At 45.1% G+C, this 24,948-nt stretch overlaps 1 protein-coding gene across 3 annotated transcripts; it reads left to right on the forward strand.

The window, feature by feature from the left end:
- Positions 1-761: 761 nt before the first annotated feature.
- dcst2 (DC-STAMP domain containing 2) lies at positions 762-23,824 on the forward strand. Of its 3 annotated transcripts, none has more exons than XM_038712400.1 (17): positions 762-874; positions 959-1,112; positions 1,466-1,725; positions 1,993-2,163; positions 3,432-3,533; positions 4,227-4,421; positions 6,751-6,816; positions 6,901-7,114; positions 10,194-10,351; positions 10,438-10,602; positions 10,677-10,844; positions 12,821-12,921; positions 18,172-18,347; positions 19,094-19,212; positions 22,240-22,333; positions 23,256-23,453; positions 23,559-23,824. In XM_038712400.1, the coding sequence occupies exons 2-17, from the start codon at positions 1,012-1,014 to the stop codon at positions 23,752-23,754; spliced, it is 2,484 nt and encodes an 827-aa protein (XP_038568328.1). In that variant the 5' UTR covers positions 762-874; positions 959-1,011; the 3' UTR covers positions 23,755-23,824. The 3 variants fall into 3 exon arrangements, 2 of the variants coding, with proteins under 2 accessions (XP_038568328.1, XP_038568329.1); XM_038712401.1 differs by having other exon boundaries at positions 764-874; positions 23,527-23,753; XR_005443514.1 differs by lacking the exon at positions 23,559-23,824 and having other exon boundaries at positions 764-874; positions 22,240-22,449; positions 23,256-23,380.
- The last annotated feature ends 1,124 nt before the right edge of the window (positions 23,825-24,948 follow it).

Raw genomic sequence — 24,948 nt, forward strand, 5'->3', positions numbered from 1 at the left:
TAAAAATCATTTTATGATTTTTGTGATTTATTTTTCATATTAAAATAAATAGATGAAAATAGAGTTGATTAAATATTTATAAAAATAAAAAAATATATTATATATAAAATATATATAGCTGTTGCTATAATAATTAGTAAGTATAAGTAATACAAAAAATGAAATATATTTTAATAAACAAATATATAAAAAACAGTATCATCTTTATTTTTCTGGCTAAATTGATTTTTAAATTGTAGTCAATTAAAAAATTACTTTAATTTGATAAAATTGAGTGCTTTATGAAACATCTATGCAAACATTTAAATAAATAATAATAGCTGTTGCTGTAATAATGAAATAATGCAAAAACTAAACTATTATAATAAAAATAAAATGAAATGGGACATTGTAAATAAATCATTTAACAATTTAAAATAATTTAAAATAAAACTTCATTTCAAATCATTTTAGAATACAAAAAATAAGTAATTAAAAAATAACAATTCTAATAAACATTTAAATAAAAAAAAACAATACAATTTGAAAAGAAAACAACAGAGAATGCTAACAATTCTTAGCATTAATGCTACGAGTGATAACAACATTAGCCTGTTAAGGAGGAATTGTAGACTCCGGGGTTGGGGTTAGTAATGGACGTTACCTGCACCGCTCACTGCCCCAACAGCGCCCTGAGGAGCAGGTGAGCAACCCGAAACTCTTTTGATTGGCTGAAGAGGAATCGGTGGACGACAGAAGGCAGGACGGCGGAACTGATCCTCTGCACAGCTGGAGGACAGACACAGACGGTCAGACAGATGCAGCTGGAGATGTTGTATTTGAGAAGAAGAAGAAGATTGAACGTACTGCTGTGAGGAGGCGAAGGTGTGCGCAGGTGAGTCATGATGTCAGTCCAGTCTCAGGGTTGCTGGTTGTCAGGTGGAGCTTCTGGAAGCTTCAGGTTTCTTTTGGTCTCCAGGGAGACGTGAAAACACCTGAGACAGACTGTATGAAAGAAGGCTGAAGTAAAGGATGAAGACTGGAAACAGGAAAAGACACCTGATGAAAAGAGGCATCAGCGTCCAGGTGGAGAGGGGCGGAGTCAGGCTGGCTGTCAGGAGAGCACTGAACAGGTGAGTGAGCGCTCAGCTAGATCGACTGATTTTTTGGTGTGACCCCCTTCAGAACGCTTGTTTTGTCCGACCTGGAAACAGGAAATGTTTTTTCATTAAATTATGACTTTGACACCTGATCCTGACATCAATCGACTGCGTCAGCTGTACTTGAATAAACTTCTTTTATAATCTCTTTGTAGGTTTTGTGTGTAAAAGTCTGACTCTGTAAAGTAACTGAACTGTCAGGTAAATGTTGTGAAGCGATGAAGTAGCCTGAAAAGAAAATACTCAAGTTAAGTACTAGCAGCCTACAACACGTGTACTTGAATGAGTACTAGTAAGACTGCTGACGTCGTTTTTCCGTCCACCAGGTCGGCGGGACGCTCTGGCCTCAGCAGCTGGGGGAAGGTCAGAGGTCACCTGTCAGAGGGGGGGCGTCGCCTCGTGCCGTTTGTTTCCGGGCTGCTGTTGGCGTCTCTGTACGGCGCCACGGCGCTCTTCCTGCAGAGGCAGCCACTGTGGCTGTGTGTCTACACCACGCTGGCGCTGGCCGTCCTGGCAGCCTTCGGGATGGGCCTGTCAGCCGGCGTCCGGGCCGACGTCATGGTGCTGCTGCCCTCGCTGTGCTCAGGTGAGTCCTTCGCCTGTCAGGTGTCAGGTCGTTCTGCCTGAAGAGACTGAAACCCAGCCGCAGGTATAAAATGACCAGCGTTACATTAAACCTGCACTGACGTCTCTAACAGGAGAAAGTCAAGTGTAAAATAAAAGTAATCGTGTCTTTCACACTTTATCCTGTAACATAACCTTTATTTGGGGCTCTCAAATAAAGGCGGGGCTCCTGGTGGAGGCGTGGCCTCCCTGATCAGCCTATCACAGCGCCTCGTGTCTTGTGTTGCAGCTCAGGGCAGGAACCTCCTCCTCTTCCTGTTCGCCTCGGTGCTGCTGTCTGGTCCGCTCAGCAACACGTTAGAAAACACGGAGCGAGCCGCCGCCAGTCTGCTGTGTGGAGCCGAGCTGGCAGCCAATCAGACGCAGGAACTGATGCAGAGATCGACCACGCCCCTTTTCTGTAAGACCCGCCCACCTCCACATCACTGAAAAACTGCTGTTATAAATTACTGTTCTTAAATACTTGAGTATTTCCACCTTCTGCAACTTTATACTTCTACTCTGTTACACCTCAGTGTTTACTCCACTGCACGTATTTGATAACATAAAGTAACTTACAAGTTTTGTTTATTTATACAAAATATACAAATAAATGATGATGTATTATTACAGATGAATCTGCCCAGCAGAGTATAAAGTTGCAACATTAAAATAATAAACCCATGAATAATTATAATCCAACAGTATAATAAACTGTATATTATTCTGTAAAATAAGTAAAATTTCGCTTTTGTTCTTAAGTAAGAATTTGAATGCAGGACTTTTACTTAATAATGGAACGTAATGGAGTATTTTTACACTGTGATGTCACTCCCAACCCGTCACACGTGGACGCTTGGTTAAGACCCCTTGGCATAGCTTGTTGACGCCCTGGGCTCCCTTTAGCGTAGTTTTTTGACAGCAGTCAAGTAAATTTGCAACGTCCGGTTGGACTCTATAATAAAAGTGTTAATGTTGTGAAACCTCACTATTTGGTTGGGTTTAGGAAAAGGTTGTGAAAATTGCAACAAAAATTGTGTACAAATGTAAATTCTGTGAGAAAGGTTTACTTGCATGACAGGAAAACATGAAATGCAATGTAGAAGAAACAGATCTGCCTTGTCCAAAAGAGTAACTTAAAAAACAAGCTGCTGATTACTGTATTATTATTATTATTATTATTATCATTATTATTATTATTATTATTATTATTATTATTATATTTGATAATATTTTTATATTCTGAATTGTAACCGGCCACGTGAATTTTGTTTCCCTTCATATAAATAAAGACATTTCCACCATAAATTGGTACAGAAAATGTCTCCAGACTGCAGGAAATTGAGAGCTTAATGCTTAATGCTTGCATAAAAACATTTATTTTTGACTTTTTTGTTTTGGGAAACGAACGCCAGTCTCCGGGGTAAAAGTCCGGTTTCTGGCCAACTGTCCACCCCAACCTCCTCCGCCTCCCTTTAGCATTTTAAGTTACGCTTCAGGCCTTCCCCCAGAGCGTTGAACTATGACACCAAGTGGCTCCTCAGAGTGTTACAACAGACACTAACGGGTCTTGACCATACGTCCATCTCGCTGACTTAAATCATTTTTCTCATTCAGCTCAGTTCAGCCACGATCATTTGATTCAGTCAAAGTTTCCCCATGTTGATGTGCAGTTTCTGTTGTTTGCAGCCGTGTTGGACAGAATCATAGAGATCAGCAGCAACGTGCACTCTGTGGCGGCGAGAGTCCAGAACCTGATCCACGCTCTGACCGATGGCGTCCGCCATGTCGGTGAGCGACGCTGCAGGTTTATTATTAACACAGAGCTGCTGAGTTTAGTCTGGAAATACAGAATCTTTACGTCTGCTCAGATCACCTTTCATCCCTCTGACTGCTTCTTTTTATCGTCAGTCCTGGAAAACCTTTTATATTTAAATCTCGCATCGTTTGATTGGCATTAGTCAGTTTCAGGAGACACTGAGGAGGCTCAATCTGTCCTTGGGGAGGTTATTGGGTCCTTGAGTCTTGGAGGAAGTTTCAAGGGGTCTGAAGGAGATTCCAAGTGGCCTTGAGGTCCATTTAGAGGTTCCAGAAGTACTTAAAGAAGTTTTAAAGGATCTTGAGAAGGTTCAAGGGCTCCTTAAAGAGGTTGCACTGAGGTTATGGGGTCCTTGGGAAGGATCTAAGAGGATCTTTAGGAGGAGTCTATTAGGAAGTTCTAGAGATCTTGAAGATGTTCCAGGACTTCTTAGGGATGTAATCAGGTCCATAAGGAGATTCCAGTAGTCCATTAGGTCCTAGTTCTAGAGACCTTGAAGGTTCTAAGAGGCCTTGAGAAAGTTCTAGGGGATCTTTAGGAGGTTCCAGGAGTCCTTGGGCAGTATCCAGTATCCAGTACATATTTAGTTACAACAAATCAATAAAACTAAATATCTCATGTTTAGTTTAGCTCATGTTATGCAACTGTGACCTCTGACCCTGCAGCTCGCACTCTGAGGAACGTCCTCCACTTCCTGGTCGACATTGGTGACATGTGTAACGCCAAACTGGGCTCTCCGTACAGGAAGTGCCGGGCGGTGTTCGACCAGGCCCGAGGCGACTGCTACGACCTGCTAGGAGAGTTCAACTTCCTGTGTGACATCGTGGACGGCTTCCTGCCGCTCTGCAGCCTCGCCCGCGGTGCGTTCACTGACCATCACCTCTGTTTACTGGTTTTAAAGGACCCATCAGCTTCCTGGTCCTCATTAGTCAGCCTCCGCTTGTGAAATGCAGTATGTGATGTGTTTTGCGGCCTGATAAGACTGAATGCTCAATGTGGTTTCCAACCATATTTTCTCTGTCATGTGATGGACACCAGCTTTGCCGAGTCCTGCCTCTGATTGGCCAACTCTAACCAACTGTACTAACCAATCTGAGGTAAGGTTGTTGAAAATCTGGCGAAAAAAAAAAATCTCTTTCAGATGACGTGCGTCACCAGCAACAATGTTAGGATTTATTACGCGAGTTTAAATATATCATTAACATAATATTGGAAAAAGAAACAAGCTGAATGTCGTTTGTCGTTAATGTGAAATACTGAAGCTATAAAATCTTGTGAAAAAGATAATATATAGTTTTAAAGTTCTATTCAGTAGTACAGTTAAGTACTTAAGTACATTGACACATCGACATGTTGATCGTATACAGGACTTAAATTCATGTAAACTAAATAAATGAAACTACAGAAATGGTCCCTCTTAATATTATGAGGAGGAAAAAAAACACAAACAAAATTTACAGATTTCCTACACTGTTATTTGTTAATAGGATTTTATGCATAAACAATTATGTAACCTAGTTACATTACAACAAACAGGAGGCCAATAAACAGTAGAAAGTACTTCATATTTAAATATTTCCACACTCTTTAGAGCAACATGCTGTAACACACCTGCATTTATGACAAAAGACAAAACAGACTCGTCATCTCATGTCTGGAAAGACAGCTCCGTGGTAAAGTTAGCTATCTGTACTGGAGAGATTTTCTGAGAGATCTCAGATTCAAAACTCATAAAAATCATCATCTGCATAAAAATGAATGGTTAACTTAATAAACAGTGAATTTATTCCTAGCAAAATAATGTTCACCCAAAGAAAGCCAGCTCCACCTTAGCGTCCTTTTCATGTTAGTTAGCATTGTTTTAGTCCATGGACGTTCATGAACACGTAACCTGGTGGAATATTACCCATAACTCCTTGCCATTACTAACGTTACTCAATGCAGGCAAAATTTTATAACAGCAGGTGGCATAGTTTAGCCATTTAGCGGGAGTTAACCAACCCGAACTATCTTACACATGCACTGTTTTAGGGCCCCGTGTCCACCAAAGCGGATTTTTTTGCCAGCTGAAAATGCCACCTGCTGTTCTGAAAACGCCTAGCTGGGAGCGCTAGGGTGCGTTTTGGAGGTGTTTTTTTCTGAGACGCTGTGGTTGCTATGATACATAATTTCCTTGGAGGCGATATGCTGCAAGTAGCCTACTTAATTTTGGTGAATGTAAAAATGTCACCACAAAGTACGTAGGCCTGCTGGCTCTGCATGAAGAGAAGGCTGAAACATGAGAGCAGAGACTCTCCGTACGTGGGTTCATGAGATTCTGCGGGCGAGGAAACACCTCGGCGAGTTGGCACATCGCTTTGTTCAAGATAGGATGTGTTTGGTGCGGTGTTTGTCCCGCCCCTCCTGCACTGTGATTGGACGGCTGGGTAAAAAGTGACAATGATGAGCGCAGCGTTTTTTCTAAAGTTGAACATTTTTCAAATCTCGTCGACTGAAAAAAAAAACGCTCAGCGCCTCGTCACGCTCCCGTTGGAATGAATTGAAAAAAGACGCTGGCATCAGAAAAAAACGCTTTGGTGGACACGGGCCCTTATTAATTTCTTTAACTGCTTCCCACTGAGGATGAGATGCTAACTGGACTGAAACTTTGGTGACTAACTTTATTTTTTTTAAATAAATTTATTTTTTTAAATAAATTTAGAAACTAGAATTTTTTTTACAACTTGTTAGCTGATTAACATGTAGCATTAGCAATACGCTGGATCCTATTTCTGCACACCTTGCTGATGTTCAAATGCTAAAACACAAACATGTTTCTAAAAGACTCAAGATAAATTTGTATTTGCTCAAATTTACCTGAACATTTACTCACACTGAGTGTCTTTCTTCCAGATGGGTTTTCATTTTACTTATAGCAGATATTCCACAAAAGTGACAGACCTGTTAGCTTCTCAGTTAAAACATAACTGATTTCTCCCTTTTGTGGCAGCAAAGAAATCAACACACCTCAGGACTGTGGTCTCAGACCTCAGACTTCAGTTGGACTTCCTCGATGTCAATGGACAATTTCACTTTTACGTTCAACCGTTTAAAGACAAATCATAGAAATAATAAACAGATTATTTGATCATTAAAATGAGATTTTTTTGAGTCTTAGTATTCATCATTAAAACTCACTGTCTGTTTCAGCTGGCGAGCTCTTCTGCATCATCCCCTCCTTCATCGCCAGCCATCTGAAAAAACATCTGGCGACTCGTGAGTTCATTATTTCGGACTGTTTTTAACCTTTATCGACAACCTTAGTCCTGCCGCTGAGCCGCTGAGTCTGTCTTCTTGCAGCCACCGTTGCAGCGTTCGAGCGAATGAAGCGGGAGTTTGACTTCAATATCTCGGCCTCGGTGGACTTTGACCTGGACGCCAACAGCAGCAGCTCCCTGCAGCAGGTGTCTCAGGTCATCATGGAGGAAGTTTCTTCAGAGCTGCAGGTGTTTCAGAAGCTGAGCGAACCGCTGGTGTACGCCAGTCTCCTCCTGCTCGTCTGCGCCTTCCTGAGGTCAGAACTCACTCTGTTTCCTCCATCCGCACACTTCAGTTTCCTCCATCCGCACGCTTCAGTTTCCTCCATCCGCACGCTTCAGTTTCCTCCGTCCAACCGCTTCACTTTCCTCCTTTGACACGCTTCAGTTTCCTCCTTTGACACGCTTCAGTTTCCTCCATCCACACGCTTCACTTTCCTCCTTTGACACGCTTCACTTTCCTCCATCCACACGCTTCACTTTCCTCCATCCACACGCTTCAGTTTCCTCTGTCCGCACGCTTCAGTTTCCTCCATCCACACGCTTCAGTTTCCTCCTTTGACACGCTTCAGTTTCCTCCTTTGACACGCTTCAGTTTCCTCCTTTGACACGCTTCAGTTTCCTCCGTCCACAAGCTTCACTTTCCTCCATCCACACGGTTCAGTTTCCTCCGTCCACACGCTTCACTTTCCTCCGTCCACACGCTTCACTTTCCTCCTTTGACACCCTTCAATTTCCTCCTTTGACACGCTTCAGTTTCCTCCTTTGACACGCTTCAGTTTCCTCCATCCACACGCTTCACTTTCCTCCATCCACACGCTTCAGTTTCCTCCATCCACACGCTTCACTTTCCTCCTTTGACACGCTTCACTTTCCTCCATCCACACGCTTCAGTTTCCTCCATCCACACGCTTCAGTTTCCTCCTTTGACACGCTTCAGTTTCCTCCTTTGACACGCTTCAGTTTCCTCCGTCCACAAGCTTCACTTTCCTCCATCCACACGGTTCAGTTTCCTCCGTCCACACACTTCACTTTCCTCTGTCCACACGCTTCACTTTCCTCCTTTGACACCCTTCAATTTCCTCCTTTGACACGCTTCAGTTTCCTCCTTTGACACGCTTCACTTTCCTCCATCCACACGCTTCAGTTTCCTCCATCCACACGCTTCACTTTCCTCCTTTGACACGCTTCACTTTCCTCCATCCACACGCTTCACTTTCCTCCGTCCACATGCTTCACTTTCCTCCGTCCACACGCTTCACTTTCCTCCTTTGACACGCTTCAATTTCCTCTTTTGACACGCTTCACTTTCCTCCTTTGACACGCTTCACTTTCCTCCATCCACACGCTTCACTTTCCTCCATCCACACGCTTCAGTTTCCTCCTTTGACACCCTTCAATTTCCTCCTTTGACATGCTTCAGTTTCCTCCTTTGACACGCTTCAGTTTTCTCCATCCACACGCTTCACTTTCCTCCTTTGACACGCTTCACTTTCCTCCATCCACACGCTTCAGTTTCCTCCATCCACACGCTTCAGTTTCCTCCTTTGACACGCTTCAGTTTCCTCCTTTGACACGCTTCAGTTTCCTCCGTCCACAAGCTTCACTTTCCTCCATCCACACGGTTCAGTTTCCTCCGTCCACACACTTCACTTTCCTCCGTCCACACGCTTCACTTTCCTCCTTTGACACCCTTCAATTTCCTCCTTTGACACGCTTCAGTTTCCTCCTTTGACACGCTTCAGTTTCCTCCATCCACACGCTTCACTTTCCTCCATCCACACGCTTCACTTTCCTCCATCCACACGCTTCACTTTCCTCCTTTGACACGCTTCACTTTCCTCCATCCACACGCTTCACTTTCCTCCGTCCACATGCTTCACTTTCCTCCGTCCACACGCTTCACTTTCCTCCTTTGACACGCTTCAATTTCCTCTTTTGACACGCTTCACTTTCCTCCTTTGACACGCTTCACTTTCCTCCATCCACACGCTTCACTTTCCTCCATCCACACGCTTCAGTTTCCTCCTTTGACACCCTTCAATTTCCTCCTTTGACACGCTTCAGTTTCCTCCTTTGACACGCTTCAGTTTCCTCCATCCACACGCTTCACTTTCCTCCATCCACACGCTTCACTTTCCTCCATCCACACGCTTCAGTTTCCTCCTTTGACACGCTTCAGTTTCCTCCTTTGACACGCTTCAGTTTCCTCCGTCCACAAGCTTCACTTTCCTCCATCCACACGGTTCAGTTTCCTCCGTCCACACGCTTCACTTTCCTCTGTCCACACGCTTCACTTTCCTCCTTTGACACCCTTCAATTTCCTCCTTTGACACGCTTCAGTTTCCTCCATCCACACGCTTCACTTTCCTCCATCCACACGCTTCAGTTTCCTCCATCCACACGCTTCACTTTCCTCCTTTGACACGCTTCACTTTCCTCCATCCACACGCTTCACTTTCCTCCGTCCACATGCTTCACTTTCCTCCGTCCACATGCTTCACTTTCCTCCGTCCACACGCTTCACTTTCCTCCTTTGACACGCTTCAATTTCCTCTTTTGACACGCTTCACTTTCCTCCTTTGACACGCTTCACTTTCCTCCATCCACACGCTTCAGTTTCCTCCATCCACACGCTTCACTTTCCTCCTTTCACACGCTTCACTTTCCTCCATCCACACGCTTCAGTTTCCTCTGTCCGCACGCTTCAGTTTCCTCCATCCACACGCTTCAGTTTCCTCCTTTGACACGCTTCAGTTTCCTCCTTTGACACGCTTCAGTTTCCTCCGTCCACAAGCTTCACTTTCCTCCATCCACACGGTTCAGTTTCCTCCGTCCACACGCTTCACTTTCCTCCGTCCACACGCTTCACTTTCCTCCTTTGACACCCTTCAATTTCCTCCTTTGACACGCTTCAGTTTCCTCCTTTGACACGCTTCAGTTTCCTCCATCCACACGCTTCACTTTCCTCCATCCACACGCTTCAGTTTCCTCCATCCACACGCTTCACTTTCCTCCTTTGACACGCTTCACTTTCCTCCATCCACACGCTTCACTTTCCTCCGTCCACACGCTTCAGTTTCCTCCGTCCACATGCTTCACTTTCCTCCGTCCACACGCTTCACTTTCCTCCGTCCGCACGCTTCAGCTTCCTCCTTCGACACGCTTCAGTTTCCTCCGTCCGCACGCTTCAGCTTCCTCCTTCGACACGCTTCAGTTTCCTCCATCGTCACGCTTCAGTTTCCTCCTTCCACACGCTTCAGTTTCCTCCATCGTCAATCTGCAGTTTCCTCCATCCACACGCTTGTGTGTGTGTGTGTGTGTGTGTATGTGCAGAGCGGTGCGTTACAGACGCAGGTATCTCCATGAGGACGACTTTGATAACGTCTACATCAGCGCTCAGTTTGAAGAGCTCGACCAACAGGTGACCTCACAGGGCGGAGCCTCAGTCCTGCCAATCACACGCAGAGAGGCCAAGACCTACATCACTCCATGTCAGTACACCTGTGTGTGAAGTGTAAACTGTCTGACCTAACTAACCTGAGCTAAACTGAGTTGAAGCGTCCCGTCTCTCCTCCAGTGTCGTTGCAGCTGACAGCAAAAGAGCAGCAGGCGGTGTTGGTGGGCGTGGTCTCAGTCTTCAAACACCTGGTGATGGGGGGCCTGCTGGTGGCGCTGGACTTCCTGGTGTTCTGGATGCTGGATCAGGTGCACCACCAGGTGACCGCTGATGTCGTGGCCAGAGGTGAGAACCCCCTCCTGATGAACATGACCGTGGCGTTGAACAAAAGTTAACCGTGGTAACGTCTGTCCCTTCAGCTCCGGTCATGGTGGCGTTGCAGGTGAACGGATCAGGTTACGCCTCAGACATCTTCAGAGACGTGGTGGCTTCGTTTAACGTCCTCCAGGGAGGAAACATCACTGTGATCAGCAGGAAGTGTCTCCTGGAGCCTTCAGAGCCGAGCTACGGCAAATGTTTCATCCTAGGTACGAGTCTGACCCTTTAGTGTCGCTTTTTAACGCCCTGGGTACCCTTTAGTGCCGGTTTTCAATAAATATACAACATCCGGTTAGATTTTCAAAATAAAAGAACCTGTTAATGTGAAATATCGCAATTTGGTTAGGCTTAGGAAAAGATTGCGGTTCAGGTTAAAATAACTTTGTTACGTATGTCAGTTAACTTACGTAACTTAAGTAATGTTACTTGCAAAACTGATGCGACTGACGTAACCTACATGACGTCAGTAAAAACATTTAATGTTGAGTTCTTGTTTCACACGGGAAACAAACACCGGCCTCCTGGTTCAAAGTCCAGTGTCTGGCCCTCCAACCACCTCCTCACTCTGACTTCTCTGTTCAAAACTGACGCCAACGGGTCTTGACCATGTGTCCCAAATGTGACAACCTGTGAGTGAGAAGGCGTTGGTAGAAGTGCAAACACGATGTCACATCATAGCTGCAGTGGTGCAGAAGTATTAAGAACTTTTACTCAAGTTTACTACTAACCCCACAATGTAAAAGTACTCACTCTGTAAAAAAGTCCTGCACAGAAAATATCCCTTCAGTAGAAGTCAGCATGTGTGGAGCTAAAACTGGAACCAGGTTCCTGCAGCTGAAGTGGAAGTCGAGTTTCTGAGTGCATAAAAAAAGTTCCTGCTGTGGAAAGGAGCCAGTAGTAGTTTCACAACCTGGATCTCTGTGTGGACTGACAGCTGGGCGTGTTTCAAGGTTTTATCTTCAGATCAGATCTGAACCTGAGGGCGAATGTAAATAAAGTTTGATTGACAGCTGAGAGAAATAACGAACACTTCCTACAGGTGTGTGTTGGTGTTGTCGAGTGTCACCGTTGAAAACCCGATTATATACAGTATATTCTGGTCAAAAGTTAATACATCAAAGAATAACCAAAGAAGTTAAGAGAAAGTTTAGGTCAGTAAAAGTGAGAAATAATGTAAATTTAAGAGAAAAAACATTTTCAAAAATAATCAGTTAACAATTTCAAGTTCTTCTACAGCAGTGGAAGGAAATGAAACACATTTCTACAGTAAACACCTTGGAATAGCCTGTTAATGCACCTCAGAAGCTTTATGTGTACTATATTATGCACTGAAAAAAATTATAAAGGCAGCATTTTTGTTTTTGCCCCCACTCATCATGAGCTGAACTCAAAGATCTGAGACTTTCTCTATGGACACAAAAGGCCTGTTTCTCTCAAATATTGTTCACAAATCTGTCAGAATCTGTGTCAGTGAGCACTTCTCCTTTGCCGAGATAATCCATCCACCTCACAGGTGTGGCAGGATACTGATCAGACAGCGTGGGGATTGCACAGGTGTGCCTTAGGCTGGTCACAATAAAAGGCCTTAGGCTGGCCACAATAAAATGCCTTAGGCTGGCCACCACAAAATGTACAGTTCCATCACACAGCACAATGCCACAGATGTCACAAGTTTTGAGGGAGCGTGCAACTGCCATGCACAAAAGAACTACAAACATGGCGGCCTTCCAAAACTTTTGTCTCCATTTAAGTCTGTTTATTAAACACATTTATGACAACAAGGGTATTCATAAGAAGTGCTTTACACATAAAGAGGCATCAAGAGGGGACACAAGGCATCAATATAAAACAGTATATATATATACAGTTTTAAAAGAATAAACTAAGTTCAAATGAATGTGTGTGTGAATGAGTGCAGCGAGAGACATGAGTCATCTTTGATTTGAACCAACCGTTAATCAAACAGTTCATATTTAGTCAGGAGAGTCTGAATTGTTCTCAGCTAGTTTGTTCTTCACGCTCTAGTTACGGTGTCGCAATGTTGAATAAGACATAAATAAAATGTTACAGCTGATTACAAAAGACAAACAGCTCCCTGCAGAGGGGCCTTTGAGCAAGACATTTACCCTCCAGCTGCCCTCAGCAGAAGTTCTGCTGGTCTCACTGGTTCTGGTTTGTGTTTCAGGGTTCCTGTTGGGTCTGGCTCTGCTGGTCTCTCTGAGCGGAGGATTCGTGCAGCGCTGCAGACGACTCGTCTGTGCTTCATATCATCCAAAGAGAGAGCTGGTAAAAACACACACACACACACAGACACACACACACACACACAGACACACACACACACACACACACACACACACACACACACACAGACACACACACACACTCAGCTCAGGACCGTATCATGGTCGCCATGGTAGCGACCTGTCAGTCAGCTTGTAGCCCCGCCCTAAAGCCTCCCCTGCTTCCTGGTCTCTGTTCCTCTAAATGGGACCATAATTTACTAAATGAACATCATGCTGTGTTGAAGAAGACTTGAAACTAGCGACTGAGACCAGAAACTCATCAGGAAAGTGTTTACTGAGGGAATAAATCAGCTGACAAGTAGAAACATTTTCTCACAGACTTCTATACAATCACACTTCTTTCTGCAGCCGCTGGAGTCGCCCCCTGCTGGCTGCTGGAGAGGACGCAGGTTTAAGTCGCCCCCTGCTGGCTGCTAGAGAGGACGCAGGTTTAAGTCGCCCCCTGCTGGCCGCTAGAGAGGACGCAGGTTTAAGTCGCCCCCTGCTGGCCGCTAGAGAGGACGCAGGTTTAAGTCGCCCCCTGCTGGCCGCTGGAGAGGACGCAGGTTTAAGTCGCCCCCTACTGGCTGCTGGAGAGGACGCAGGTTTAAGTCGCCCCCTGCTGGCCGCTAGAGAGGACGCAGGTTTAAGTCGCCCCCTGCTGGCTGCAGGAGAGGACGCAGGTTTAAGTCGCCCCCTACTGGCTGCTGGAGAGGACGCAGGTTTAAGTCGCCCCCTGCTGGCCGCTAGAGAGGACGCAGGTTTAAGTCGCCCCCTGCTGGCTGCAGGAGAGGACGCAGGTTTAAGGCGCCCCCTAATGGCTGCTAGAGAGGACGCAGGTTTAAGTCGCCCCCTGCTGGCCGCTAGAGAGGACGCAGGTTTAAGTCGCCCCCTGCTGGCTGTTAGAGAGGACGCAGGTTTAAGTCGCCCCCTGCTGGCCGCTAGAGGACGCAGGTTTAAGTCGCCCCCTGCTGGCCGCTGGAGAGGACGCAGGTTTAAGTCGCCCCTTGCTGGCCGCTGGAGAGGACGCAGGTTTAAGGCGCCCCCTGCTGGCCGCTAGAGAGGACGCAGGTTTAAGTCGCCCCCTGCTGGCTGCTAGAGAGGACGCAGGTTTAAGTCGCCCCCTGCTGGCTGCTAGAGAGGACGCAGGTTTAAGTCGCCCCCTGCTGGCTGCTAGAGGACGCAGGTTTAAGTCGCCCCCTGCTGGCTGCTAGAGAGGACGCAGGTTTAAGTCGCCCCCTGCTGGCCGCTAGAGAGGACGCAGGTTTAAGTCGCCCCCTGCTGGCTGTTAGAGAGGACGCAGGTTTAAGTCGCCCCCTGCTGGCTGCTAGAGGACGCAGGTTTAAGTCGCCCCCTGCTGGCCGCTAGAGGACGCAGGTTTAAGTCGCCCCCTGCTGGCCGCTAGAGGACGCAGGTTTAAGGTGCTTCAGCATTGTTTCACTTTTCAGACCTGGTGGTTCCTGCTTGGTTCATTCTTGTACTTTACTTGCAGTTGCCCAGTCGATAGCACTGTGGCCTCACAGCATGGAGGTTCCGGGTCTGAACCCTGTTCATCCCGGGCTTTTATGTGTGGAGTTTGCATGTAGGTTTCCGGTTTCCCCCACCATTAAAAACATGTTAGGTTCTCCAGCCAGTGCCATCAGCTGCCCTTTGCTCCCAATTCTTGGGGTTAAATGCAGAGGAGACAATAAAGTACCTCCCTCTACCTGCTGAAGTGCCCCTGAGACCTGAGACTCCTCACTGTGAAACCCAAACGTCCCAAACATCAGATTTATAATCTCATGATATATTTAGTGTGTCCATCCATCGTCAACCGCTTACCTTGCGTACAGGGTCGCGGGGATATTTAGTGTGTGAACATCTTAATTTGAAAAGAAAGGAAAGCTGTCAGACAAACGTGGCGCAGTAAAAAGGATTCTGATAAGCAAAAAGTGACATGAAGAAAATACACAAGTAAGATACAAGTACCATAAAATTGTACTAACATGCAGTACTTAGAATAAAGGTAGCAGCCACAAAATGGGATTTAAAAAGAAAATCTTTTAACCAAGGAGAAACGTCAGAGCACAACACAGCAAATTACCTCAAAGGGAAAGTCAAAAATATAAAATTATTTTCAAACACAGTTTAAAAACCGCAGGCTAATTTTATAAGCTGCTTTTATTTTGGCGTCTTTCACAAACCTGCTTCCTGGAGGCTTTTGGACGACAGCCAGAGACACAAAGATGATGTAATGTGATCCATCAGCTCCGACCTCATCACAGCAAATAGAAGAAGGCCCCACCCCCTCACACACACAATAAAGGGGTGTTTTTACGAGGTCGATGTATTCATGGTTTTACAGCACGGGGTGAGTAACGAGGTGAAATCCTCTTTAAGCTGCTCACTAAAACAACGTGATAAAGAAAATGTTCGGATGGGAGGTTAAATAAGAAGTGACAGCTGCACAGAGGCATCTGAAGAATCTGCAGAATGAGAGTCTGAGCGGAGGAAGCAGGAGGCAGGTCTGAACTGGTCCAGACCGAGACCTGCAGAGCAGAGAGACCCTGAAACCCTGAAACTGACAAACAGTCCAGGACTCTGAGCTGCAGCAGCGAGGCCTGAACAGAACATGAAGGACTTGACTGACAATGTCGGCACAGACATGTAAACACAAACACCACAACAACATTTCATTCTGCTGGGGTACAAAAAAACGGACTCATTAAGGTTTTCCACCACCAGTCACTTCATGAGGTCACAAGTGTTAAATATAAACTGTGCAGAGTTCACTCAGAGAGACGGGCGGATGGTTCAGAACCAGCACATTCCCATTTGTGGATTTGGTATTTGGCAAAGTAAGAATAACAGATTTGTTGTGAAGTCCTTTCTTATGATGAGTGAGACGAGTCTGAATGAACTCCGACATGTCTGACCAGAAACATTTTCCGTTGCACGTCTGCAGACAGTTTTAATATTCCGTTCATGTCTTTTAAAGAAAGATTTCGCCTGGTAGAACAAGTGAATCAATTTAAACGAAACTTCTCTCACTTTATTAGAAAGCAAATATTTAAACAATAATGACCACACTTTATCCCAAAGAACACTCTGCGTTATACTATTCCAACATGATATTATGTGAGGAATAGGAACAATATCAACAATGGAATAAAAGTGAAACAAAGATTAGGCCTTAATTACTTCATTAGTTTTCAAAAGGACATCAATTACATTTTTCTTCTCACACTGAACCAGTAAAGAGGTCATATTCTGCTTTTCTGTGCATGTAGCAGGTTTGCAAAGTGAAACTTCTCCCACAGAAACTCTGCTCCTGAACCGAACGCAGCCTTTACTTCAGTAACCTCTCTGTGTGACACGCAGCATGATGCTCGCCGTGCGGCTCCTGTGGCGTTCTCTGGGGCCCCTCTTGCTATTCCTTCTAATGTCTCTGCGAACCCTCCTCACGTGAGGGCCCTGCACACTCAGCAAGGTTATTATAGTATCAGTTTTTATTTTTAATCTGTTTTGACTTTTTGTTTTCAATTTCAGTTTAGTTTGAATTAGTTTTTAACGTGAATTTGCTAGTTTAGTTTAGTTTTTATTAGTTTTAGTCTCTGTCGCTGCAGGATGCCAAGCTCAGTCCAGTTTAGTTTATTCACCAAGCATTAAAATACAAGTACAATCATTAGATATAATGCAGATTTGGGAAAAGGGACACCTTTGTAAGCTATCTGAAGCTTGTAGGGGCCCAAACACTAAGCAAATGTATATTTGAACATATTGTCTAAATAAATGCTACGAATCTATGAAGCACATGCTACATCTACAGTATAATTTCTAACCTACATACAGAAAAGCCTCAGAGCTAAACTACCCTGATCCTGCTACCCAGTGGACCCGAGACGTTCAAACATCGTCTCTAGGAAAGCAGTTAGGCTACATTAAAATGTAAACCTCTATTAATCAGAAAATAGATTCCATGTTAAAAGCACAGACAGGCTGGCTGATCTAATGAGCAGCAGACAGTTAACCCGGAGCAGGACGAGCTCTGATCCCTACCTGGGTCTCCCGGCTACTTTAGCCCCCCCCCCCTCACGTTACATGGGGCTGTCCTCGTAACAGCGGTCGCCACGCTGCGGCCAGACGGCGCCCTGACCCCGGGCTCTCCTGACCTATATATCCACTCCAAATGTAGGTTAATTAGGTCCAATGAAAACTAAAAGACTCTTTCATTTTAGTTAGTTATCGTTCTTTTTGTAAAGCCTCGTTTTTACTTCAGTTTTGGTTATTTCGTTTGTCTTTGTTTACGATACTCAGTCCCCTTGTTCCACCCAGTCCTACGACCCTGACTTAAATACAAATATGAGGTACTTGTACTTTACTTGAGTATTTTGTCCTTCTGCTCCATCTCAGAAAAGATATTATACTTTTTACTTCACTACATTTATCTGACAGCTTCAGAGTTTATAAAATATGATGTTTAGTTATAAATTAAACTCCAGCAGTTTCTACTTTTACTTTAGTAATCATTTTCATTTGTACAATTTGACTTAAGTAAAGGATGTGAATACTTCACCCCGCACTGACACATAAATTTAACTGAGTAAGTTGAAGTATTATTGAAACCTGTTTTTAATGAATGAATGTTTGTTAAAAAGTGTGTGTGTCAGTGACCTCTGAACCAAACAGATGGTACTTTTAATACTTTTTAAAAGCAGCTACTTTTGTACTTTGAGTCAAGTAGAACTTTAAGTTGAAGACTTCTACTTTCAGTGCGGTAACATTTAGAGAGGGTTCTTTCACTTAAGTGCAGGATTTGTGTACTTTGTGCACGGCTGGTTATCAGTCAGCCATAGTTGACTGCAGTACAGTTACCATGTCAGCACACATGAAACTGGAATTATCTTCTTTTTTATTTCATAGACATTAACATTCAGCCTTTTGTTTCAAAGATGGTCCAGTTTTCTTCTCTAACAGCGTCTTTACAGTTTGTGTTTCCTTCCTGACTTCCTGTGTCAGCTGAAACTGCTGCAGGCTGGAGCTTCAGATGAAGTCGTTCAGGCTTCTCCTGCCGTTACAACACATTTATCTCTTCGTGTTGACAAACCCGCTGCTGCTCTGGGGTCTGTTCTCCTGCACTCCTTCATTCAGAGAACGTCTGCAGTGAAGAGTTTCTGTCGTCGCTCAGAGTCTGTGAGAAAATCCTCCACAGGAAGAAGTGACACACGAACCTGACTGGGCGTGTTGTCGTTGTTGTTTGTGTGCTCGTCAGGAGAGGATCCAGTTCCTCCGGCAGCAGATCCTGGATCAGAGGAGGGCGGTGGGGAAAGCCCTGAGGAGGTCTGCAGCCAGGAGCCGAGCTGACCGAGGAGCAGGAGGAGGAGGAGGAGGAGGAGCAGGAGGAGGAGGAGGAGGAGGAGGGAGTCGCCTTCAGACTCTGCTGCTGCGGTACAAACTCATTTCTCAGTACTGTACATAAGCACACATTTCAGGATTCTTGTAATTTACTTGAGTATTTTAATCTCTTGCCACAAATCTCAAAGTACTTTTTACTGCACTTCATTTATCTGACAACTTTTGAGTTTATACACCCCTCGGCGTCACTTTTCCACGTGCAGGGCGTCCTTTTAGACTTTCAAAATAAAACTAGTGGTTAACGTTGTGAAACGTCGCGATTTGGTTACGTTTAGGAAAGAATGATGGTTTGGAGTCAAATATCTACGTTATTTAACTTACGTCACTGAAATAAAAATATCCAATGAGGATTTTTTGTTTCAGGGTCAACAAACGGCGGCCTCCTGGGCCCGGGTTCAGGTCCACTTCCTTACCCAGACTTTTGTGTTAAATATCCTTCTCCTGCCTTCAGCGTTTATAAGCGACGGCCTCACGATGCGTTACAGACCGACACCAACGGGTCTTAACCATGTGTCCGTATGAGACAGCTGGGGACAGGGACATTTCACTGCTTTAATACTTTAATTACAACAAACTCATATTCTTTTACCGAAGGAACATTTTTATTGCAGTACTTTTACTCAAACAGAGTATTTTCACAGTGTGGTATTAGTACTTTTACTACAGTAAAGGACCTGAAAATCCCTGTGCAGGATCCAATCTGAAGCCTTAAATCAAACCGCTCTCAGACTGAAATGCTTTTTTATCTTTATTTAAAAGAAAGTGTCTGTGTGTCTCAGGTTACCTGGAGGTGCTCGCCTGTCTCACCTGCTGGCTCTGTCATCAGTCAGCTGTCTGGCCTGTGGTGAGGTGGGGAGACAGGACAACATGGCCGCCTGTGACGTCCCGCAGTGCTCAGGTACCGACGGGGTTATCTGCAGGCACTGATCGATTAATAACAGCTATTGATAATCATTAACGGCCACGTCAGGTAGAGAGGGGAACGTCACGTTGTCGGCTATTTAATTAATCGCCAACTATTTTGATCCATCGATTAATCAATTTTAAGAAGAAAAGTTTCCTGGTTTCTTTCCTCCTCTGTGACAGTAAACTGAACATCTTTGGGTTGTGGAGAAAACAAGACGTTTCAAGACCTTCGGCTTTGGGAAACGACATTATTTAAAACTATTTTTGATCCATCGATTAATCAATTTTAAGAAGAAAAGTCCAAATTCTCTGATTCCAGCTTCTTAAACCTTCGGATTTGGGAAACGACATTATTTAAAACTATTTTTCTGACATTTTATAAACCAAAAAACATCTGCAAATATCGAGATACTGACTGACAGAAGAAAATAAGCCCTATGTGTAACATGACACCATCTAATCTAACAGCAATCACGTTTGGTCAGGATTAAGAGACCTGACCTCACCTGTTAGGTGGAACAGGTCTTAAACATCAGGCAAAAACATAAAATAAAGAGTGCAATGTGTTTCAGTGTCGTCAAGGTAACGTGATAAAGTGGCAAAGCGCCGTCCTGTTCCTGTTTACAGCATTTTGAGCCCTCGCAGCCTCTTAATCTCAACCACTTTCCAAGTGACGTCAGTGAAGTCTGTGAGGGTTCAGGGCTCAGGGGGGACACTGGGACTGGGCCTTGGAAGTGAGAACGGGTTGACTTTGTCAATCTTTATACGCCACCTGACTTCCTCCCTGCTCCTGTCTTACTCGAGGTCGCGACCTAATAAAAACAGAAATAAGCTGCTGCACAATCGGCCTTCCTAATTTACATTATGATGAAGTTGTGATCGTCAGCGTTTGTCTGTTTCTATTAGGGCACGACAATTATTTAATCCCACGTTAACGCAGTTTTTATTATTATTATTTTGACAGTCCGTTGCTCGCTGGCTCTGAATCCAGTCAAACCCTGAGTCACAGGAGGGGGGGGGGGTGTTGATCAGGTCCTGATCCTGGCTGAACCTGGCAGAGACAAACAGCTTTGGTTTAATATTTGATTTGATTACATTAATGTTTAAGTTGATTTAACAGAAATATTTTCTTGCTGCTGTGTAAAGGAAATACTGCTGGGAAAAAGCTCCTTATTAAGTGTTTGCAAACCACGTTACTGCACTTTTGTGTATATCGCAGTACATTTAAATTAAAAGTGACAATACACTACTTTAGAATTCATTATTCAATGTTGCGCAGAACAATGAGATAAAATATTTTACTGCTGCCCAGCGCAAATTTCAACCTCACTTTTACACCCTTTAGCAGAGTCCTGCTCACTGTGGGTTTCTATTCGCTGACTGCCCTGCACGCTCGGTAGTGGCACCATGGTGTGCAGGATCACCTGAAGAGGGCGGGGCTCTGCAGGAACTGCCAGAGAGGAAGAGGTTTAACAGACTTTAATGTGAATCTGAAGTTCCTCCTGATGTGGAGACGATCTGAGGGGCAGGATGGAGACTTTATCAGCGTCAGGGAGGATCCGTCACCTTTCTGTAGCAGCGGAGCGTTGATCCATTGTTGGAGTGAACTGTGTGTGTGCTGAGGGCGTGTCCTGCTGCTCTAACTGTTGACGCAGCTGAAGTCGGACAGATAACAGACCTGGGGCCAGTTAACCCTTCGTGAAGCAGCAGGAACTTTCCTCCAGTTCAGCTTTAACCAAGCGACGCACAAGGATCCAGCTGAGCAGCAGCTAAACGTCACATTCATGCCCTGAATTATCTTTGACCTGAGAACACCAAAGAAGAATAAAACTGCGTGAAAAAAAGCAGCAGGTACAGATGAGTTCCTGCAGAAAAGATCTCTCCCGTCGACCTTATGAGGTTTCGTCACAGGAAATCCGGATAAAGGATGCCGCTGACTTGGTATCTGTCGGTCCCTCACACTGAATTCAGTTCACAACAGTTATCTCATGTCCCTTTTATTAATTACCAAGGCCTCTGATGAGGGACAGAAAGGTGAACCGAGCTTTTTATGCTGGTTATTAATAGTAAAAGTTATTTTGTTCTGTAGCTACAGTTAGTTTATAAAGAGCCTCAGACGCTGCACAGACTCTCTGTTCAGCAACAAGTAGTTCCACAGCGTAACTCCTCAAACTACAGCCCTCAGACAGGCTTCGAGGTGAAACGCAGCGTGGTGATCAGTAAGCCCCGCCCACACCGCTACGTTTGCTCCTCCCGTCCAGACTAACACGGCCGAAACGACGACCTAAAAGGGAGAAGTTTGAAAACGCTGCAGAACCTGTTTTTCATTTTGAAACTCTGGAGAGCGTTTTAGTGCAGACGGGCAAAACTTTAGAAACGATGGCGCCGACGCTCACGCTCGGCTCTCTGACCGGGTCACAGAAGTCATGCGAAGCAGAAACACGATGCTGCTGAGTTGTGATTTGCTGTTAAAATATTTGTACAGTGCAAATAACACTTCCAGCCTCCACTTGTGCTCTGCATGTCGCCATATTTACTTTGCGACGACTCCCAGTCTGTTTCCCGCCGCCACATTCAGTAACCGTCCCAGCTCGTTATTGGTCCATGCAAAATCAAACCTGATTGGTCTTCGTCTGCAGTACTGAACAGACCATCTGCTTCATGTTTACATGAACCTGAACGGCCACTAGCTGCAGACGGAGATCAAACTGGTTTTAAAGCTGCGTTTTTAAACTAAAAGAGAGTTGTGTGGGCGGGGCCTCGGTGTGGGCGGGGCCTCGGTGTGGGCGGGGCCTCGGTGTTAAAGGTGTAAACCAGTCGGCTGACTCCTGAGTCTTCTCTTGTTTCTCATCTTCACTTTCTCCTTGTGACTCAGTTTAACGTCACAGACGTCCAAATGTTTCCTAAATGTTTCCGCAGATACGCTGAGTGTCATATTTGGTGAAAGGTTTCAGCTCCCTGCATCCTGCCAGAGTGTCTTTTGGTTTTTTTACGAGCTGCCGCCGTCTTGTTTTTGCAGGCCTGTACTGTCGTCCATGTTTCCACAGTTTGGGAAACACGTGTGTCGTCTGCACGCGACCTCTGACCTTCCAGGAAGACGGCGAGGAGGAGCTGTGAGTGTTTGCTGCTACAGTCAGACTGTCCTCAGCTTCAGGCACAGCACGGGATCATGGGATTACAGACAGTGGTGGGATGTAACTCAAGTACTGTACCTAAGTCCAATTTTGAGGTACTTGTACTTTACTTGAGTACTTTGATATTTTATAACTCAATACAACCACTGTGCTTTTTGCTGCACTGCGCGTGTCTGACAGCTTTAGTTACTCTACAGATTACCTTCCTCTCCACTGAGCGACGCTACAAACCGTGATGATCTTATAGACCATGATGCATTGCTGCAGATTAAACAACACATGCTCACTCCCAAGCCGTCACATATGGACACACCCGTTCTGAACGCTACAGGCCGGTGAAGGATTAACAGAAGAGTTAGGAGGTGTGTGGGGGCGACGGTGGGCCAGAAACTGGACTTTCAACCAGACCAGAGACCAGTGCGTGAATTTAACAGGGTTTTTTTAGGTTACATAAGTTGTGTAACGTTACTTAACTTACGTGAATTAACTGACGACAGAAAGCGACGCCGAGCGGTCTGACCACATGTGACGAGTTGTGGGAGAGAATGTGTTGATTAAACTGCCTGACAGGATATAAAGAGTTAACAGATCAGCTGCAGTAAATTAAAGGAGTATTCAGACATACCAGAGAAACATTTAGTGCAACAGGAGTACTTTTACTGCGATACTGTACATGCTGCTGATAATACTCACATACTTTTACTGAAGGAAGGTTTGAATGCAGTTCTTTGACATGTAGTGAAGTGTTTTCAGACTGTAGTGTCTGTTTCTTTAACCAGCTGATGATTTCGCTATAAAATACACTTGAAATCTTCCCTGAACTGAAACTGAGCAGCCAAAAGTGCTTCTGGGAAATAAATAAATTATCTGGATATAAAAACAGTTTTTTTGTGTCTGTCAGCGACTCCAGCGACGACGAGCAGCAGAGTTTGTGCTCTGCAGCTCTGAACTCGAGTCACATCACCGACCACCGCGGCAGGAAACTGATGAAGAGGGCGATCTCCACGGCGACGCGCCAAAGAGCGACCGGGCGAGTCAGAACGGCAAAAGCAGACGATGGAGGAGAGAGCGACGGCGGCGACACTGACTCTGAGCTCAGGTAGGACACGACTGTCTGAGCGCCGATTCCTCCTGCTGTCAGCAGAAGGTAACTGTAAATATAAAACAAGCAGAACATCTGTTTTCCCACCCTCGCTGCTGGCAGTGAAGCAGACATGGCGTACCAGGACCGACCCGGGTCAGACGACAGCGACGCTTCCTTCTACTCCGTCACCTCCAAGGAGATAACCTGCAGCCTCCAGGACCAGAACCTCCACACGGTCATCATACACACACCGGACTGTGCCCCAAACCTCCAGGACCCTCCAGGACCCTCCAGGACCCAGTCCCCCAGACCCTGATTCAGAACTGTCTGTTAGTGTGAGCAGATTCTGTGATTAAAGTCAATAAAGCATAAAATGAAAAAGTGAACTCTTTTTCTGGAGCTTTCATCTGCATCTGAAGCTTCATCCACACTAAGATCTCCGTCTGTGTTAAAACGACTGAAAACATCACGTTTTTTGTGCATGTAACACGTTTGCAAAGTGAAAAAGACCAAAGTGAGTTCCCATCTCCCACAGAAAACTCTGCTCTGAACTGAAAACAGCTTGTTTGTAGTCCAGCCGCTTCCTTGGATGAAAGCTAAACAGCCTCATATAACGCTCGCCGAGCGGCGACTCCGACACGCCCTCAGAAACAGCGAGCTGCAGCACACAGCTCTCCTCTCCCTTCCAAACACTAGCTACCCTCCAGGCAGTCAGTGGACAGAAAGTTGTTCCTGTGATGTAGAGACAGAGCTCAGTTAAAACTTTATGGATACAGATTAATAACTCACCGCTCTGAAACTCTCGCTCCAGTACGGCTGAACCCGAGCTGTTTACCGGCTTCTCGCTGACCCGCCCTACTCTGCTTCTGATTGGCTAGTAGTCCTTAACTAGGAACTGAGCATGTGCAGCTCCCTGCTTTTTCCTTGCCTCTGTCGCCTGGTGCTGCTCTCGGTGGGAACTGTTGGGCTTCATCACAGTACGGTCTAGACCTGCTCTTTATGAAAAGACCTGAGATACGAGATGATGAGTCACGAAATATTCAATGCTGAAATACATGAGATTGAGATTTTGAGCATTAAACACTCAATTTCCTGCATTCTGCAGAAAGTTTCTGCACCAATTAATGTTGGAAATGTTTTTATTTATATAAAGGGAACTACTAAAAAATATGACAGAACATAAAGGAGATTGTTTTGTAGTTTTTTGGAAAATCTGTTTCTTCTATATTTAAACTGCAGTGCATGTTTTCTTATTTAATTTGTTATATAAGATTTCTTGTTGCATTTTCATTCAACATTTTGAACGAGCTCTTTACAAAGTGGTGGCTCCCCGGCGGAAATGACCCCTATCTGCCCAACTCATTCATATCTGGCACGAGCGCACCGGTTTGAGCTCTCCTGCGTAAAGGCGCGCGCAGCTCCAGCTCATTCACGCTCGTGCAGCTGAATGCAGAGCCGGACAAAAAACAAACACTCCAGTCAAAGTAGTTTCAAAACGCAACGAGGAAAG

Source organism: Micropterus salmoides, unplaced genomic scaffold, assembly GCF_014851395.1.
Source record: "Micropterus salmoides isolate LMB-PRFRI ecotype aquatic unplaced genomic scaffold, ASM1485139v1 Ms_hic_scaffold_11, whole genome shotgun sequence".
Classification (NCBI taxonomy): domain Eukaryota; kingdom Metazoa; phylum Chordata; class Actinopteri; order Centrarchiformes; family Centrarchidae; genus Micropterus; species Micropterus salmoides.